At 35.1% G+C, this 17,960-nt stretch overlaps 1 protein-coding gene across 1 annotated transcript in view; it reads right to left on the reverse strand.

Moving 5' to 3' along the window:
• LOC113113404 (semaphorin-6B-like) overlaps window positions 1-17,960 on the reverse strand; it is a 90,771-nt gene that overhangs the window by 40,178 nt on the left and 32,633 nt on the right. Inside the window, exon 2 of the mRNA XM_026279575.1 lies at window positions 2,696-2,819. Within this exon, the coding sequence (XP_026135360.1) occupies window positions 2,696-2,801 (106 nt within the window). The 5' untranslated portion in view covers window positions 2,802-2,819. The remainder of the gene's footprint in view (window positions 1-2,695; window positions 2,820-17,960) is intronic.

The following is a 17,960-nucleotide window of genomic DNA, read 5'->3' on the forward strand; positions in this document are numbered from 1 at the left end:
CTTTGCCTCTAGTTGTTTGGACACATTTCACAAGGGTTTAAATGTTTTTGTGCTTTGGAAAGAGTAATTAAGTGTGGAAAACCCTTTAAAAGGTCACGTTATTTCACTTTGATTCACACACACACACACACACACACAAGCCCGCCATGTTCATTTTGTTCTTTACTAACTTCTGTTGTTTTTACACTGAGAGAAGGATATTTTCTTTCCTCTACCTCTTTCTCATTAAGACATTATTTAGTATGTCTACTAAGCCGTTTTCTTCATAGAGAGCAGACATTGGCTGGACCCCACAGTGTAGGTGATTTCAGGTTTTACTGTCCTTCTGGGGAGAAAATGTGACCCACATAAACACCAACTACATTGTGCTGGATGACCTTTAACCCCTGGTCTCTACTGAATCATTAGAGATGCATGAGTGGTTGTTCATCAATGTCACTGATTCTGTTTTGTGGGATCTATAGGGAATACGGGTGCTTGTACACACACACACAGTTTTTGTGTCAGTTGTTCTAACACCATTATGTTAAAAGGCTTTTAAAAGCCATATGGTGTATTTCATCCATTCACAAACGCTAATGTGCGAAACTATTTACAAACAGTGTGACATGTCCACTGTCCACATCACATGTCAACCATATGTACATTTAAAAGAACAACCTGTTTAACATAACCACAAGAAAGTATGCATTACAGTGATTTTACCACATTTAAAGGGGCAGTACAACTAAAAAAAGAAAATACTTACTTTTATAGCTTACTTATAGTTTAAGTCATTCCAAACCTAAATTACATAATTTCTTCTGTATATATATATATATATATATATATATATATATATATATATATATATATATATATATATATATATTAGTGCTGTCAAAATTAGCGCGTTAACGCATTCGATTAATTTGAAATATTTAACGCGTTAAAAAAAAATAACGCAATTAACGCGGTTGCAGTTTTTTTTTATTTCCAGTTGTGGCCTATGTGTGTTCAACGTGCAAAGAAATATGGATAAGACCAAGGAAGGACTTTTAGACAGAAAGTTTCAGTATAAAACTCTGCCGGATTACTCTTCAGTCTGCCACAAGAAACATTACTCTTCATTTAGTCTGCCACAAGAAACAGCAACATTAAAATCATGAACTCAAAGGTCATTGTTTAAAAAACAAAAAAAACAATGACTGTAACAGTGCGTAAATCAGACCTTTCTGTAACGCTAACGTTAATAAGCTTAAACGAAAATAACGAAATAATTGTGTAGGGAGTATTTTTTGTACACAGTGCCGCGAACTGTCAATCACTCTTGTGCGCGTGCATCACTGTCCTCCTCGCAGCTGCAGCAACTTGCGCTCTCTCTCTTCATCAAGCTTTAAAACAAAAAGGGGACAAAAAGATCATATTGTCTTTGAGCATAGGCTATAGATTAATTAGATAAATGAATATCTAAATTTGTGCCTTGCCGTCTACGGTATTTTTTTAGAACTTAGAAAAAAGATGCTGCAGCCAATGAACAGCCAGCGGGGGCTGCAGGACGACTCAACCTCCGCAGACAGTTTTTAATGTTTATCAGACAATAAATACTCAAGATTTTGCTTTAGTATAACTCACAACGAGTTTCACACACCTTCTCCGGCCACGTTGAGTTGTTGACACTTAACAGTGGGAAAAGCGACACATGCGCTATTCACTTGTATAACTTAAGGGTGAATGGGTAATGTAGTTTCTGCTCTGGGTGGGATGAATTAGGAAGCTTGCATTGTGAAGGGCGCTCTGAAAATCGGCAGTGCAGGTAAAAGATTAAAACCTCTATTAAAACAGATGTCCAAATGAGCGTACCGGTACGCTACAAGCACGTTCTGGGCGCACGGAGAGGTGGCGGTACGCTCAAGAGCTATATTTGGAAGTGACGTACTGAGTACCGGTGCGTACCGGCCCACTTAAAGCACTGGCAATGACTATACTTTGGAATTTTTTTGCAGTCCACTTAGAATTCAACATGGAAATCATTTTTGTTTTTTATTGGCATTGATTGTTTTGAAATTCAAATGGTACTTACATGCCTGTGTTTTTATTTCTGTAATAAATATGGCTTTCAAGCCAACAGTTAATTTGGAGGATATTGATGGTTTATTGCAGGTATGTTGTTTACATGAGAAAATCTGTGTTACAAGTTAAACAAAAATTCCAATAAACAATCATATTTTGAATTTAAATAGTTTCTTTGTCTTGAGTTTACATTAATTATTTACATTTTACATTTACATATCCAAAAAGTTTCAGTCTTTTAATTGGGATTAATCGCGATTAATTTTAAAAAATTGTGCGATTAATTAGTTATTTTTTTTTAATCGATTGACAGCACTAATATATATATATATATATATATATATATATATATATATATATATATATATATATATATATAATGTACAATGTATTATGTACTTAATAATAGGAAGAAAATGTTTTCTATTTTATGATCATGGAAACTTAGCAGAGTTTGGAATTCCGCTGATTTTCTCAAAGCTAATTCATGACGCAGAAATTGTAGTTGCTGATTGTGCTGTTATGCTCTAAACATAAGTGAATGAAAGATCCTAAATGTGGCATTTATCATGTCTAACTGAAAAAGAACCTGCTTGTGTTGCTTAACTGGTAGACTGTAATTGGTGAGGGGGAGTGTTCTTACCCTCAGCAGGGGCAGAGATTAAAGGGCCAGGTTCCTCTGGAAACGAGCAGACAGCCAATTGGAGGACAGCAAAGATCCGTAAGAAGCAGGGGGTCAGGGTCGCCATGGCAGCGACACACCAGAGCTGTGAAGGCAGGAATAGAGAAGTGATGTTAAGTTATAAAAACAGTGGAAAAAAACATAATACAATGCTAATGAGCAGCTTTGACATTTTAAAATAAACAACACCCTTTCAATGAATCCTTATGAATGATTAATTTGAAATGCTATTAATGGACAGAAGTTCCACAAAAAACCTTTGTCACATGAAAGCATGAGAGAACTGATGCTAAGCTAAAAAAAATTGCAATGCAAAACATAAATATTGCATTCAGCTGTGTATTTTAAATTGAAAAATGTCCATATAAATCATTTAGCTTTAGTATTGAATAAAATATATTTAACATTATCCTAAATTTATAAATATATAATTTTATAATAGAAATATATAATCAACATTTTCCTCTGTCAGCCATCTTGGTTGGAGCATTAAAATTACTAACTGGAAATAAAATAAATAAATAAAATTTACAAATTTAAATTTAAATTTAAAATGAATTAAATCTAAATGGTAAAACAGTATTTAGCAAGACAAAATAAAATAAAAATAATTCAAAATATAAATAAAAACAAAATATGTTTAGTTTATGTATAGTGTATATATATACAGCATTCAAATAATACCATTTGGATAAAAATTTTGCTAACTGAGCTTGTCCAAAGCCCTTATTAGATCAACTTATTTTCTACTGTAGCTTATACACTTTAAGCACTAATATCTCAAAAATCACAATAAATAAATGATTGAATGAATGCATGAATGAATGAATGAATTAATGAATATTTTATTATATTGAAAACAGTAATGATATTAGGATTTTTTTTAACTCATTTATTTAGTCATTTATGTATTTATTTAATTTCAAATCACACTAAGACCCTCTATATTTCATGTTTTGTCCTGAAAAAATGAATTGAACATTGATTATGGCCAGAAAATTTGTAGCATAAGTTTCCAGTTTACTGTTAGAACAACCTTCATGTAAGAAACACACCAATATTATGCCTAAAACGTTGCCTAGGTAGGCAGCATATCAGGTTTTAGGGCAAAACATATAACAAACAGTCTCTGAAAATATAAAGGCAAAAATGTTTAATGATACAAAGAAGTATTGAGTGTTCGACATGCCTCGTGCCTTCAATGACTTCATATGAAAATGAAACAATCTGCACAGACGACTCCACATGAGAGTGAGGCAAAACAGAAGCGGTTTATTACTTAACATTTGACATTTATTAGGCACTTTATGAGTAACAGACTGCTTCCAAAACCCACAATACCTGTCTGTAAAGCAAAACAGATTTTTAACAGGTGTGAGGAAACCGTCTGTCTATACGAGTGAGTGTAAGTGGGGCATAAAACTGTTTAACAAAAGCTTTCATCTCCGACAATCAGATGGAAACCAGATGAGAGTCGTGAGGGCTTCTCTTTCACAGACAACCCTCAATTACTGAAGAGACCCGAGCCCACACACACACACACACACACACACACACACACCGCAATTCATCTTCAGCAACTTTTTCATTGAGTGTGTGGAGGAAGGAGTGGTCGGTGGCTTTAGCAGGAGGACCAGAATGATGCCACCATCTGCTCTTTTCTTTTCCACACTCCTTTTTCATCTGTCCTTTTCTTTTTGTCGCTCTGCGTGATTGCTGTAATTGAGTAATTTATGAGTGTGTCAGGCCTCCCTACTGCAGTATATTACTGACACAAACACACACGAGACGTGGAGGGTGAATCGCGGTCAAGCTACATACGTCACATAATCTGAACAGTCTCACACAGCCATACTCATAACTATTGGTATAAAGCAAATATAGTTGATTTTTTTTAGTAGTTGATGAATATCAATGAGAATCATGGTGAGGGTGTAGAAAGATCCCAGTCCATTTGAAATCAACACTGAAGAAATCAATGGAATATGTGTTTAGAATATAATACAAATCAAAAGATTTAAGTGTTTATGCTCACCAAGGCTGTACTGATTTCATTACAAATACATTCAAAACTGTAATATTGTGAAATATTATTCTAATTCAAAACAACTGCTTTCTCTTTGAATATATTTTGAAATGTAATTTATTTCTGTATTTTCAGCATCATTACTCCAGTCTTCAGTGTCACATGTTCCTTCAGAAATCATTTGAATATGCTGATTTGCTGCTCAAGAAGTACCTCTTATTATTATCAATGCTGAAAATACTTTTTACTCTTTTTGAATTTCCCGTTTTCATTTTTCACATTTGTATAATCTCAGTTAAAGTTTTCTTTATTTCAAGTAACTTTTGTTTGAAAAACCGAAAAGCCAGCCAATCAGATTTGAGTTTGCAGTTTTCAGTTCATTGTGTAAAACAGTATATATATATATATATATATATATATATATATATATATATATATATATATATATATATATATATATATATATATGTTTAAAAAAAATTATAATGATTTTCATCATTAAAAACCTAAAATTCAGAAGTGTTTTAATGACAGAGATGGAGATTGTTTTGCCTCAGAGGATATGTTTGAGAACTTTCTCTATCATCCCTTCTTCTGCTTTCAACATGTCCCCAACAATACACGCATTACCACTTAAATGAGATGAAACAATGAATAATGTAATTAAGACATCCCTCAGGATGACGGAAATAAAAGAGATGGAAAAACTAATTGAAAGAACTTTAGATGCCTTTGGTTTTGAAATGAATAGTGGCCTTTTGAGGGTTTAAATTCATAAGGCAGAAATGAATCTCAATGGCATTAGAGAGAGACGAGCGACTCTATTAGTCCATTAGCACAGCGCACACAATGTTTATCCACCACACACATAAAATGAAGAACATTGTCAAAAACACTGCTTTAAATAGGCCACATCTTATAAGTTTTATATACAGTACCACTTGCAGGACAAATATCACAATTACTGCACTTACTTACACTTGAGGTTAGGGGTCCGAACAAATCACCAACCCCTAGGTAGTAAACTTCAGCATTGTTTGTGCATCGTTTGTGCTACGGTCATGAATGTTGCCTTAAATCATGCACACAGCTTGTTGTAGTGAAGTTTCTTTTCTAAGAAATCAGACAGAATTCAGAAATCAATCCACTCAAAAATTTCAATGTATATATATGTGTTTTTTTTAAGAAAATCTTACAGACCCCAAACTTTTGAATGGTAAAACAAACTATTTTACTCCAAAAGAGCCAGGAAATCTGTTTTCCATATTACGACCCCTTTAAGTTGAGAAACAAAAAATCATATTGAACAAAATGGTGTGTGTATTAGTGTGTGTGCGTGTGTGTTTCCAGGCTGTTTATAAGGGGCACTAAAAGGACAAAAGTACTGGTGGGCACACAGAGCTTCTGAATGTTTCATAAAGAAACCATTCATTGTCTAGAGCCTTCAGAACTGCTCTCTCTCTCTCTTTAATCTCCTTCATCCCCCTGTCCCACTCAAGCTTGAACCCTTTTGCCCGAAGGAAAGGTCAGAGGTCAGGATAGGTATCCTCCCGTGGGGTTTTTACAACAGAAAAGACATCTCTAGTACAGAACTGGTCTGTAATTTGGTTTAAGGGGGTCGTGACCAAGCCACAAACACATTACGTTTTGTGATAGCTCTAAATTAAACCTAATAGGCAGTGATACCACCTCAATTGTTCCTTATTAATGGAACACACACACCTCACAAACTCTCTCACTTCCTTCCTCTCTCACACACTCAAGCAACGAGGCCTGAATAACACAGGAGCCGTCCAAGTCTTTGTTGGCAGGCTGATGGTGCTAACAGCCGTTAAAATGAAATGCTTTAAACAGTAGTCAGAGACACAGCGGATGGAAATCCCTCACAGAAGCACGTCCAAAACATTTAAACAATTACCGGAATGTCATTGAGGCCGAGACTATTGTCCACAAAAGTCTAACCCACAAGTGCCTTAAAATTCACTGCACCTGGTCACAGTAACCCGACAGTGAACCACAAAACACATAATATAAAGGGACCGTTCTTATATTATGTGTTTTGTGGTTCACTGTCAGGCTACTTTGACCAGTTTACATACTTCCATAGCAGAGTATGTTGACCGTTTATATGCGTTTACTCTTCTCTCTCTCTCTCTCTCTCTCTCTCTCTATATATATATATATATATTCACTGTATTTATATAGAGGGACCGTTCTTATATTATGTGTTTTGTGGTTAATTGTCAGGTTACTTTGACCAGGTTTTATTTTTCAGCAAGGATGCATTAAATCAATCAAAATTGACAGTAAAATACATGTATAATGTTACAAAAGTTTTCTATTTCAAATGAATGTATTTCATAAATTGCTTTTGGGTAATGAAAGGTTCATATTTTGATTTTGGGAGTTCCAAACAAGAGGTTGAAATGCATGCAAGGTCAAAAAACACTTTCAATGTCTTATAATATGCATTTATTTTACCTTATTTGCTCAACGACTCCCAAACAATTAGTTTAACGATGAATTTTTCCAAACTCCTCCTTTGCTTGACGCTAATCTGTGGTGATTGGTCGATTTCATTTCATCATGCCTGAACTTCCTGATAAAGCAGTGTTTGTGAGCGCAGTGCTGCTTTGTGTACAGCGTTACCATGGAAACCGCTATCTTTATCACCTAGTGGCATTGCATTTTCATTCAAAGACCAATGCAAAAAGACTAACAAGTTGGTGGACAATATGCAAATGTTTCACGTTGACGTCACTGAAAGTCAAATCTTTCTTTTAAGAGACAATAACTTTATACATGGTGCACTTTCAGGTGCAAAACTTTGCAGGATGTTTTCATCCACTTAGAGCTGCTTTACACACTGCATGAAAGGTAATTTTCAGAAATCCATAATAGGGGCACTTGAATTCAATGCCAAAGCAAATTAAGCTGCTTTGCCATTTACTGTATTGATTAAAACATTAAGTTTTCAGGATTCCTGCATTTAATTAATTTTAATTCAGTAATTAACTAAATTAGATAGAAATTTGTTATAAAGCTGCATACAAGCAAATCTAAAAAAAAAGATCTTCTGGTGTTTGTTGTTCAGGCAAATATGAGACACTAATGTCTTGCTCCCTTTAGAGTGCTCACGTCAGGAACCCTTTTGAATGTTTTCCAAATCAGTCACCTTTTAGGGTCTATTTCAGTTAGACTGGCTTCGAAGACAGCTGCCAATAGACCTTCATCAGGGTAGCACCATATTTGATTTTTGACAGAAATGAAATTACCAACAAGCCTGTGAGGAATTCAAATACAGTGCGTTCAATGGATTGTCGTGTTGTATAACAACATACTTGTTCAGCTGATGAAACATCTTTCCCCTAAACACTTTTGGCAGACAAACACTTCATAAATCAATCCCGAAAGTTGTTAAAATTATGTGATCTAGGACATTTATACAGGTTGTGTTTTCCTTTCCTTTCCTTCATACAACCTTTTTTTCATCCAATATGGCGTCTAACCTGAGTAAGGCCTATGGAGGCAGTCTACCGCCATTTCTGAAACAAAGATATTAAAATATCTCACAATACTACTGTTCTATATTTTGTGTCCTATAACACATGATAACATCAGAAGATAGCCTAGAAGAGACATTTTAGGGGGTGCATAAACATTGCTGTGACCACGCTGTCCAGACTCACTCAAGACCACCAAATTAATCTGATGTATTGGACCACTTTATTTCTAAACTCAGCTAAAACCAAATAAACACCTTAAAAAATGCAGAGACCAAATTTGGTGTTGATAATTACAATGACCTCCTTCTAACTACTTGCATAGCAAAAGTCTGAAATCTTCCAAAACACGCCTCGGAGGTCAAAAAGTCGAACCTCAACCTTTGTCAGACAAATAAAACAAACCACGGCAACTGGTACAGCGACACTGGTGTTCAAACACAGACCAGTAGACCTCGATATTTTCCTATCGGGTCTCTTGAGGCTTGCTTTCGGGCCTCCATAAATACACACAGGATGTCATATCTCAGCAGGGTCTGTGCTATCTCTCAGCAAGCTTCCAGCCTTTACGTCAGTGACCTCTTTACATGGTCTGAAGTAGGTGAAGTTTAACTCCGTGGAAACAACCGCAGCTCTGTGTTTGATGCAGAATGACAGGAAGGAGAAGTAAAGGGCCTCATTCTTGTTATTCTAATGAAGGAATAATGCATGGAATGATATGAGCATGGTGAGATATCATAGACGAGGAGCCAAAAATGAGAGACACAATTACACAATGCTGCTAATTTGCTCTGTTACATTATATCTTTTGAATCTATATATTTAAAGATGGATATCATTGCTGATAGTAGATTTGTATATATTCTAACCAGTAGAGTATCAGAAATATTGAAGCCTCTCTGTGAACCATGAGATGCCTGTCATGCATGGATGGAATATTGCTGATGGAAACAGGCAAGATTTTATACTGACCCATTTATCTCTCTCTTAAGCACTTTGATATTGATTTATCACTCTAGATTTAACCATAACTATAATATAACTGGCTTTGTGTAATGCTTTGTGTAATGTAAAAATGTAATCTAAATCATGATACTTGTATGTTTTACAGTACAATTACACATAGTAACACAATATTTAGTACCAATTAAACAATGTTAAAGAATCTATTATTAATTTTGCATGTTAATTTATCACTGCCATTTAATATTTTAAGTAATATATTTTTTAAATATACTTTTATACAGCAAAGACACATCAAATTGACAGTTAATAAATGGATTATATTATAAATAAATTATATTATATATTTATTCTATTTCAAATAAAGGCTGTTCTTTTTTAACTTATTTAAGCACAATTTTCACAAAAATACAGTAAGCATGCAACACAACTGTTTTCAGCATTGATGATAATTAAGATTTTTGTCTTAAACACAAAATCTGCATATTAGAATGATTTTTGAAGAATTGAAAAAAAATCATTTTAAATTGTAACACTCACTTCTCACACCCTCAAATTGAAATTAAAACTGAAAACCAGAAATGTAAAGTGGTTCACTCAAAACTAAAATTGCATCGTCATTCCAAACCTCTCTTTCTTTTATCCTTAAACATAAAAAAAACTTTAAAAGTATATTCTTAACATAAAATAGCTGAAACATCTTTCATGAGATTTAAATGCTACTGTGGAAAGAAAGATGTTTCATCTTTCTTCCACAGTAGCATTTAAATCTCATTTACACTTTTTAGGTTTAATAGCTCTCTAAATGTGTCCAAGGATTTTAGAAGCAGATTTATTTGGTAATATATTTTTTCCAATATGAATCATCAGTGTTCAGAATTTTAAACGCTGTATATGATGTGCTGATTGTGATGGGCACATTAGAATTCTCTCTCACACAGGTCTGTCACCTCCATCTGGAGTCCAACGGGACTCATTCAAATAAGAGTCAAAAAGGGGTGAGTCCCTGAGAGTAATACATCCATGAACACGGATGGATGGATGGACAGAGAAGGGAGAAAGCATTAGGAATTGCTGTCTAATTTTCAGAAAACACCATAGAGTCCAAAAAACTTTGCAATGCTTATATCATGTTTTTAATGGTGCTTGCTAAAGCAAGATTATTACTATTACCATGCTTCAAGTTAGTCTTCTGAACAAACCCTTAACCCTAAACATGGTACTGGAGTTCATTACCATCACTTTACCGTGGTACCTACTCAGTAGCTTCAAGTCAAATAAATGTGTGCATGTGTACATCATTTCTCATGTTTTCATACAGAAAATCAATAATGAGGCACCTTTTCAAATGAAGGGAAAAATGCAGTGGAAACTCATCAGTTTTCATGCTGAACATGCTGCTTCTCTCTCACGTACACACATGCTAATACTGTTTTCCTCATTAGCATACACTAAATGTATACAACAACACAGTGTTTCACCTTTAGCTTCTGACTCCTGTTGGAATCCATTAAAACCACTAGAGCTGTAACCTTCACACACACAGACACAAACTGAACCACAGTTGATGCCTATTTTAAGATTTTAAAATGTCTAAACATTTTCTGATTTGCATCTGTCTTGATAAAGATCCCAGCCGACAGCTACTTTCTCAGTATCTGTTGTGATTCATAACTCATTGTCTAAATTTATACAATGCATGCTCTTCTATATTCAAGAGGAAAAGCCCAAGTCTCTATACAGGCTTTAATGTGGCACAGATATGATGTATGAAGTCATTTTACAGCACAGCGCACAATCTAAATCACAGTGTCTTATGTAAACTTCTTTAATATACTTTATGTAATATTGGACTCCCAAAGCACATCGTAATAACTAGCCTGTCATTTTATGTAGCGCATATGTGAGAAAAACACAATAAACATTCACAGCACAGCGACTACCGCAAACTTCATGATAAACACAATGTGGATATTAATCATGACTGCAAATGCACAGAACAGCTGCATAAACTATTTTTTTATTGTGCACATCTAAAAAAAATTCTAGAAAAGCAAGCTAGGTAGAATGAAATACAAACAGAGAGAATGATAAAATAACAGACAGACAGACATTTGACAGACATTTGACAGACTACAAACAGACATTAAACAGAAATTAGACAGACAACAAACAGACATTAGACTGATGACAAACAGACATTAGACAGACAGATATTATACAGGCGACAGACATACATTAGACAGATGACAGACATACATTAAACAGACAGACAGACAGACGGACGGACTTTAGACGGACAACAGACAGACATTAGACAGATGACAGACAGGCATTAAACAGACAGACAGACGGACATTAGACAGACATTAGACAGATGACAAACAGACATTAGACAGACAGACAGATATTAGAAAGACGACAGACAGATATTAAAGACAGACAGAGAGACAGACAGACGGACATTAGACAGACATTAGACAGATGACAGACAGACATTATACAGACATCAAAAAGAAAGACGACAGACAGATATTAAAGACAGACAGAGAGACAGACAGACGGACATTAGACAGACATTAGACAGATGACAGACAGACATTATACAGACATCAAAAAGACATCAAACAGACAGACAGACATTAGACAGATGACAGACAGGTATACATTAAAGGCAGGGTAGGTAAAAAATATATAAAAAACATTTTTTCCAAATTTGTTTAAACTTTATTAATATATCAATACATAATTAAAATGTAAGTACTCTGAAAAAGAAAGTATAAAAATTGAGTGTCTGTAGACCTCTCACGACTGTTTTAAAGACAGCTCATTATATCCATTCACTCCACCCCCTTCCTTCTGGGCTCCTTCCAAAGCCACGCTATAGCTATCATCTTGAGCTAGGCCTATAGATTATTTATCGTCTCTACTACGGCTCGCTAAGTAATGTTATGTTAGCTATATTATGCACTTTTTGTTCATTGCCTTTTCTTGTACTGTTACTGTCTTCCTTTTTTTGCCTGGTTTGCCTTCACTAACTGCATAGGCCGGTACTGTGAATTTTGCTTGCTGTTTCTCTACAATTGTTTTGGTATTCCTAGGATCCGTGCCTCTTGAATTCCTCAAATCAAACGTACGCGCGCAAGTGGGCAGGTCATGTGTGGCAAAAGTGTGGTTGCCATGGTTGCGAGAGAGTGGCAGTCGCCTAAGCCAATCCTATGTTTCGTCCCGAATGGAAATAATGAGCTGTGTTTAATACAGATTAAACGGTCTAGAGTCACTCGATTTTTATACTCTTTTTATCAGAGTACTTACATTTTAATTATGCATTGATATATATAGAAAGTTTAAACGAATTTGGAAGAAAGTTGTTTATAAATTTTTTTACCTACCCTGCCTTTAAACAGACAGACAGACAGACATTAGACTGACGACAGACAGACAGACATTAGACAGGCGACAGACAGACAGACATTAGACAGACGACAGACAGACATTACACACGACAGACAGACATTAGACAGACAGACAGACAGACATTACATACGACAGACAGACATTAGACAGACAGACAGACAGACATTACACACGACAGACAGACATTAGACAGGCATTAGACAGACATTAGACAGATGACAAACATACATTAAAAATACATTAGACAGACAGACATTAGACAGAAGACAGACAGAAATACAATAGAAAAGGACTTAAGGCCAGTTATAAAAATATACCATGGTAAACACAGTTTTCATTCAAATACTTTTGTGTTAACAGTTGTTAGAGAGACAGATCGACAGACAGATGGACGGATGGATAGACAGACAGACATAAATAGAATGACAAAATAAAAGAACAACAGAATGATAGACAGACAGATAGATCTGGCTTCAATTAATATAGGCAGTTTACATTATCCTAGTACTCATTCAGATAACGATTCAGTTAAAGATTACACACTCCACCCTCACACTGCGTTCTAATTAGAGCCCAGATCTCTCCTTACATGACTAACTAAAACACATTGAATCAGCATTCTCATTAGAATGTTTATTAACTAATCTGTTAAGGTTAGCATTAGCATTTGCGCTAGTCAGGGGTTCCCGGTGATTTTTAGCAGACCTTGTTTAACCCAGAAAGAACCGCAAGGTTTTAATCTCTGCGGCGTTCAGCCTTTGATCTCGACTAAATCACTGCACTCCCGCCCATCATACTAAGATGCACAATATAACTAATGGAACAGAGAATGAAAGAGAAGGGGATCAGGCCAGGAAATACGAGTTTGTAGCTGCTTTAAAGACACTTGTAAGGTTTTAGCAATTTCCTGAGAGACATGTCGTCTGGAACATAATTTTAATGGGTTTTCGGAGTCCTCTGTGGGATGTGGGATGTCATCCAGCGCTCCTTCCAGCATGCTAACATCAAGCTTGACCTGTGTTATTATAAATTTAGCAATGAGAGTTGATCGCAGCACCATCTGAACGCTGTATGTCACTGCAACGTGGGTTTACAGCCCACTCAGCACATGGTCTTGTAGGACAGAGAGTAAGGAAATGAATCATGGACATTTTGATTGAGTCAGCTGTTTTCTGGGGGCATGGGGACACATGCTAATGAATAAGAAAGAGCGAGACACAGGATATCAATGTTACAGATTTAGATGATACCGAAACTGCATACATTGATCCAACACAGAAGCTGTTGTAACTGCCTCTTACGTAAAAATGAAAGAAAAAGCCGCCTATTTTAAGTCCAATCAATGTCAATTTTCCACAGCATTGTGCAAACAATGTGCACATCGTGTAAATGTACAGAGTGTTTTATTTCAGGGAAACAAAACACTGCTTACCAATTATGCGACTTCATCCGGATAATGTGGCATTGCACAGGAAACACAATAGTGAAGTGACATTCAGTCAAGTATGGTGACCCATACTCAGAATTTGTGCTCTGCATTTAACCCATCCGAAATGCACACACACAGAGCAGTGAACACACACACACACACTGTGAGCACACACCCGGAGCAGTGGGCAGCCATTTATGCTGCGGCGCCCGGGGAGCAGTTGGGGGTTCGATGCCTTGCTCAAGGGCACCTAAGTCGTGGTATTGAAGGTGGAGAGAGAGCTGTTCATGCACTCCCCCCACCTACAATTCCGTCCGGCCAGAGACTAGAACTCACAACCCTTCGATTGGGAGTACGACTCTCTAACCATTAGGCCACGATTTAAGGCCAGTTAAAAAAATATGCCATGGTAAACACAGTTTTCTCAAAATACTTTTGTTTTAACAGTTGTTATTATAATGCAAGATGGGATCTAATAACCATAGTATTTTTGTATGGTAATGGTAATTGTAGTTGCTATGGTTTAATTTAATGAGGAAAGCACACGAACATTGTATTTATTGTGGTATTCTCCAAAGTACACCACGCATATACCTTATATTCTAGATTAATATGGTATTGATTAAATATCATATGTAAGAAATCCATGATATCCCTGACATGTCACTGATATCTGATATACTGCATTGTTGTTGATAACTAAAACTATTAAAAACAGTTTTTGGTAACTGAAAGTTTACATTGGATGAAAAACTATATGAACTATATATAAATAACTAATTAACTAGCAACTAACTATATATCAAAACCATATTGGGGTTAATGAAAACAGTTTTTGGTAGCTGAAATAAAGCTTAAATAAAATATAAACATTAGATGAAAAACTGAATCTAAATGAAAATTAGAAATTCATTTTTATGCAATTAAATTACAAAAATGAATAAAAAAATTAAAGATAAATAGAAATATGAATTAAAAATGAGCAAAAACTAAAATGAGTTGAATATTGAAAATATAAAAATTAAAGTCAATTCAAAACATTAAAACAAACTAAAATATTAATAATACTAAAATAACACTACTGATGTGTCTGACATACTGTGGTTTTAAATCAATGACCTTGACAGTTTACATAGAAATGTAAGTGGGAAATTACAATTAAAAGAAGTCGCCCTATCAAGAAACCCAACTATTTTAACTGCAGCAAACAGAGTTACACGGGTTAAAAACTTCACTACTCGCAGTGTGTGTGTAATGTGCTCTGCGTTGGAGACCAGGATAATAAAGCTGTTTATGGGGCTGCTTTATGAGAGGGATGTTTTAAAGGGGGAGGCAGAAGGCCTGAGGGACAGAAGCTGCTAACTAACGGTTATTAATACAGAACATTACAACAAAATGACTAACGTAATATTAGTTATTTAAAAATGTAAATACAGCTGCCTGTATTCATATATTATTGATATATTTATATATTATGAATAATACTTTTTGAATAAAAAAAATTACATTCCCAAAGGGAGTTTTTATTCAGATTTAGCTCATTCATGCGGACAGTCATTAATTCTGTTTATCAGTAAACGATGGAGAACAGACTCTTTATGGCAAATGTTATATATATATATATATTGTTGTTTTTTACAGTACTGTTCTAAAGCAGTCGAGTGACTGCTTTTTTTTGGTAAAAGTCACATTTTTGCGTACATACAGACAGATAGACAGATACACAGACAAACAGATGGATAGATAGATAGATAGATAGATAGATAGATAGATAGATAGATAGATAGATAGATAGATAGATAGATAGATAGATAGATAGATAGATAGATAGATAGATAGTATTGGTATTGGTAGATAGATAGTATTGTATTGGTATTGGTAGATGGATAATAGCAAGACAGAATGCCTGTTTGTGTAAATGTGTGTGTATCTTTGTTGTTTTTAATGCAGAAGTGGAGCAGCTGTAAAAAAAACGTAGGTGTCTTTAGGGCCTTATAGCAACAAGGAACCACGATCTGCTATCAAACACAACACAAATTTTTAAAAGGTGGCAGCTCCGTTCTTAGCCAAAGGCAATCACAATGCATAAAGCAATAAGAAAGCAATTTTGTCTAGACCTCTAATCCTTGCAAATAAAAATTAGCCAGTCGATAAGATGGAAACAGCTCATTTTGACAAGCCTTCAGTCAAATTCCTGTTCAGATTCATTTCTCTTCAATAACAAGAGATTCAATCCTTCGCTCTCTCATGATTTTGCTTGTTTAGCATCTCAAAAGGAAGCTGAAAAAGCATGATGGAGCTGCAGACTGAATGTAGATTGGGAAAGATAGAAATGGAAAGGAAGAATTATGCTGGAAACAGCATCACCACATGTTATTTACACACATGTTTTGTATGCATGGAAACTGTTTTCTTAATGGCTTATTGATTTATAAAGTTAATTGATTCTGTTGGCACTTTCTAAAATAAAATTAATTTTCCATTCACATGTATGCACATTTTGGAAAACAGCATAAAAACAGCAGTATGTTACACTGTTGTCATGGCCATTTACTTTATTTTATCTAGCTACATACATTTTTACATACTATTTGGAAACAGTATGCAGTAGGCAGTATATTGGTAATAGATTTCAAACACAGCCACACAATCTGAATAAACCACATGGACTGTGTTGTGCATGAACAAATGTACTTCTCACAATCCTAAAGTATTGCTCTCTGCTTATACTAAAACCAGAGTCAGCTTCTAAAGCCAAGACTCTGCATTAGTGCAGCAACATTTGCATTTCTGACAGCTTAAAATCTGGAGTAGGCTGTAAATATGCACACGCACATGAAACTCAAATGAATATGAGGTATAATAAATAAAAAACGTTATCAGTCAAGATCTTATTTAGAAGCGCTGATGAAAGGCAATCTATCTTTGGCACAAATGCGCCGTCACCATGGAGAACAAGCTTAAAGTTTTGCGTTTATATTTGTGTTGAACTTGTATATACAGATTTCATGTGCACAGTCTTCAGGTCTTCAGATCTGTTAGTGTGACACACACACACACACACACACACACACACACACACACACACACACACACACACACACACACACAGTATATACTGCAAACTGTCAGTCCCTATTTTAAAAGCTCCCTGTTGATTTTTCCATTTCCTATTTATGTGTCAACAGAAAATGTCGCTGTGAGTGTGATGTTTAAATAATGAGACAGGTTCAGATCTGTGACTTTGTTTAATAATTAATGAGCGGAGGCTAATTACCAGAGCGCAAGCTGAGTGTGAGAGGAAGAGTGGGATGCAGTGGCGGCTCGTGGGTTTTAAAATAGAGGTGGCACACTAATTGTAAAGGTCTGGGCTGGGACAATTCCAGGATATTCATTTTGAGGTCAAAAGTTTGGGATCAGAACATTTTTTATGTTTTCTTGTACAGGAGTACCTATGCTCATCAAGGCTGCATTTATTTGATCAAAAATACAGGGGAAAAAATTATATTGTGAAACATTATTATGATGTAAAATAAAAAATTATATTTTAATATACATTAAAAATATAGTTTATTCCTGTGATGCAAAGCTGAATTTGCATCAGCCATTACTCCAGAAAAAGTGTGACATGACACTGTAAATAAATAATATTCCAGAAAACTATAACTAAGCTTAGACCAAAAAAGAAAGAAAGAAAGAAAAAACTGAAAGTGAAAAAAGGAAAACAAACATTCTATGTTCTGTTCTTACTAAACTAGAACAGTTTAGAACTAGAAAAAAGAAAACTAAACCAAAACTAAAGAACATAGTTTACAGACTAAAATAAAATAAAATAAAAACAATTAAAAAAACGTCCTATTATCACGGCCATTAGCTGTTCACAGGAAA

Source organism: Carassius auratus, chromosome 2 (assembly GCF_003368295.1).
Source record: "Carassius auratus strain Wakin chromosome 2, ASM336829v1, whole genome shotgun sequence".
Classification (NCBI taxonomy): Eukaryota; Metazoa; Chordata; class Actinopteri; order Cypriniformes; family Cyprinidae; genus Carassius; species Carassius auratus.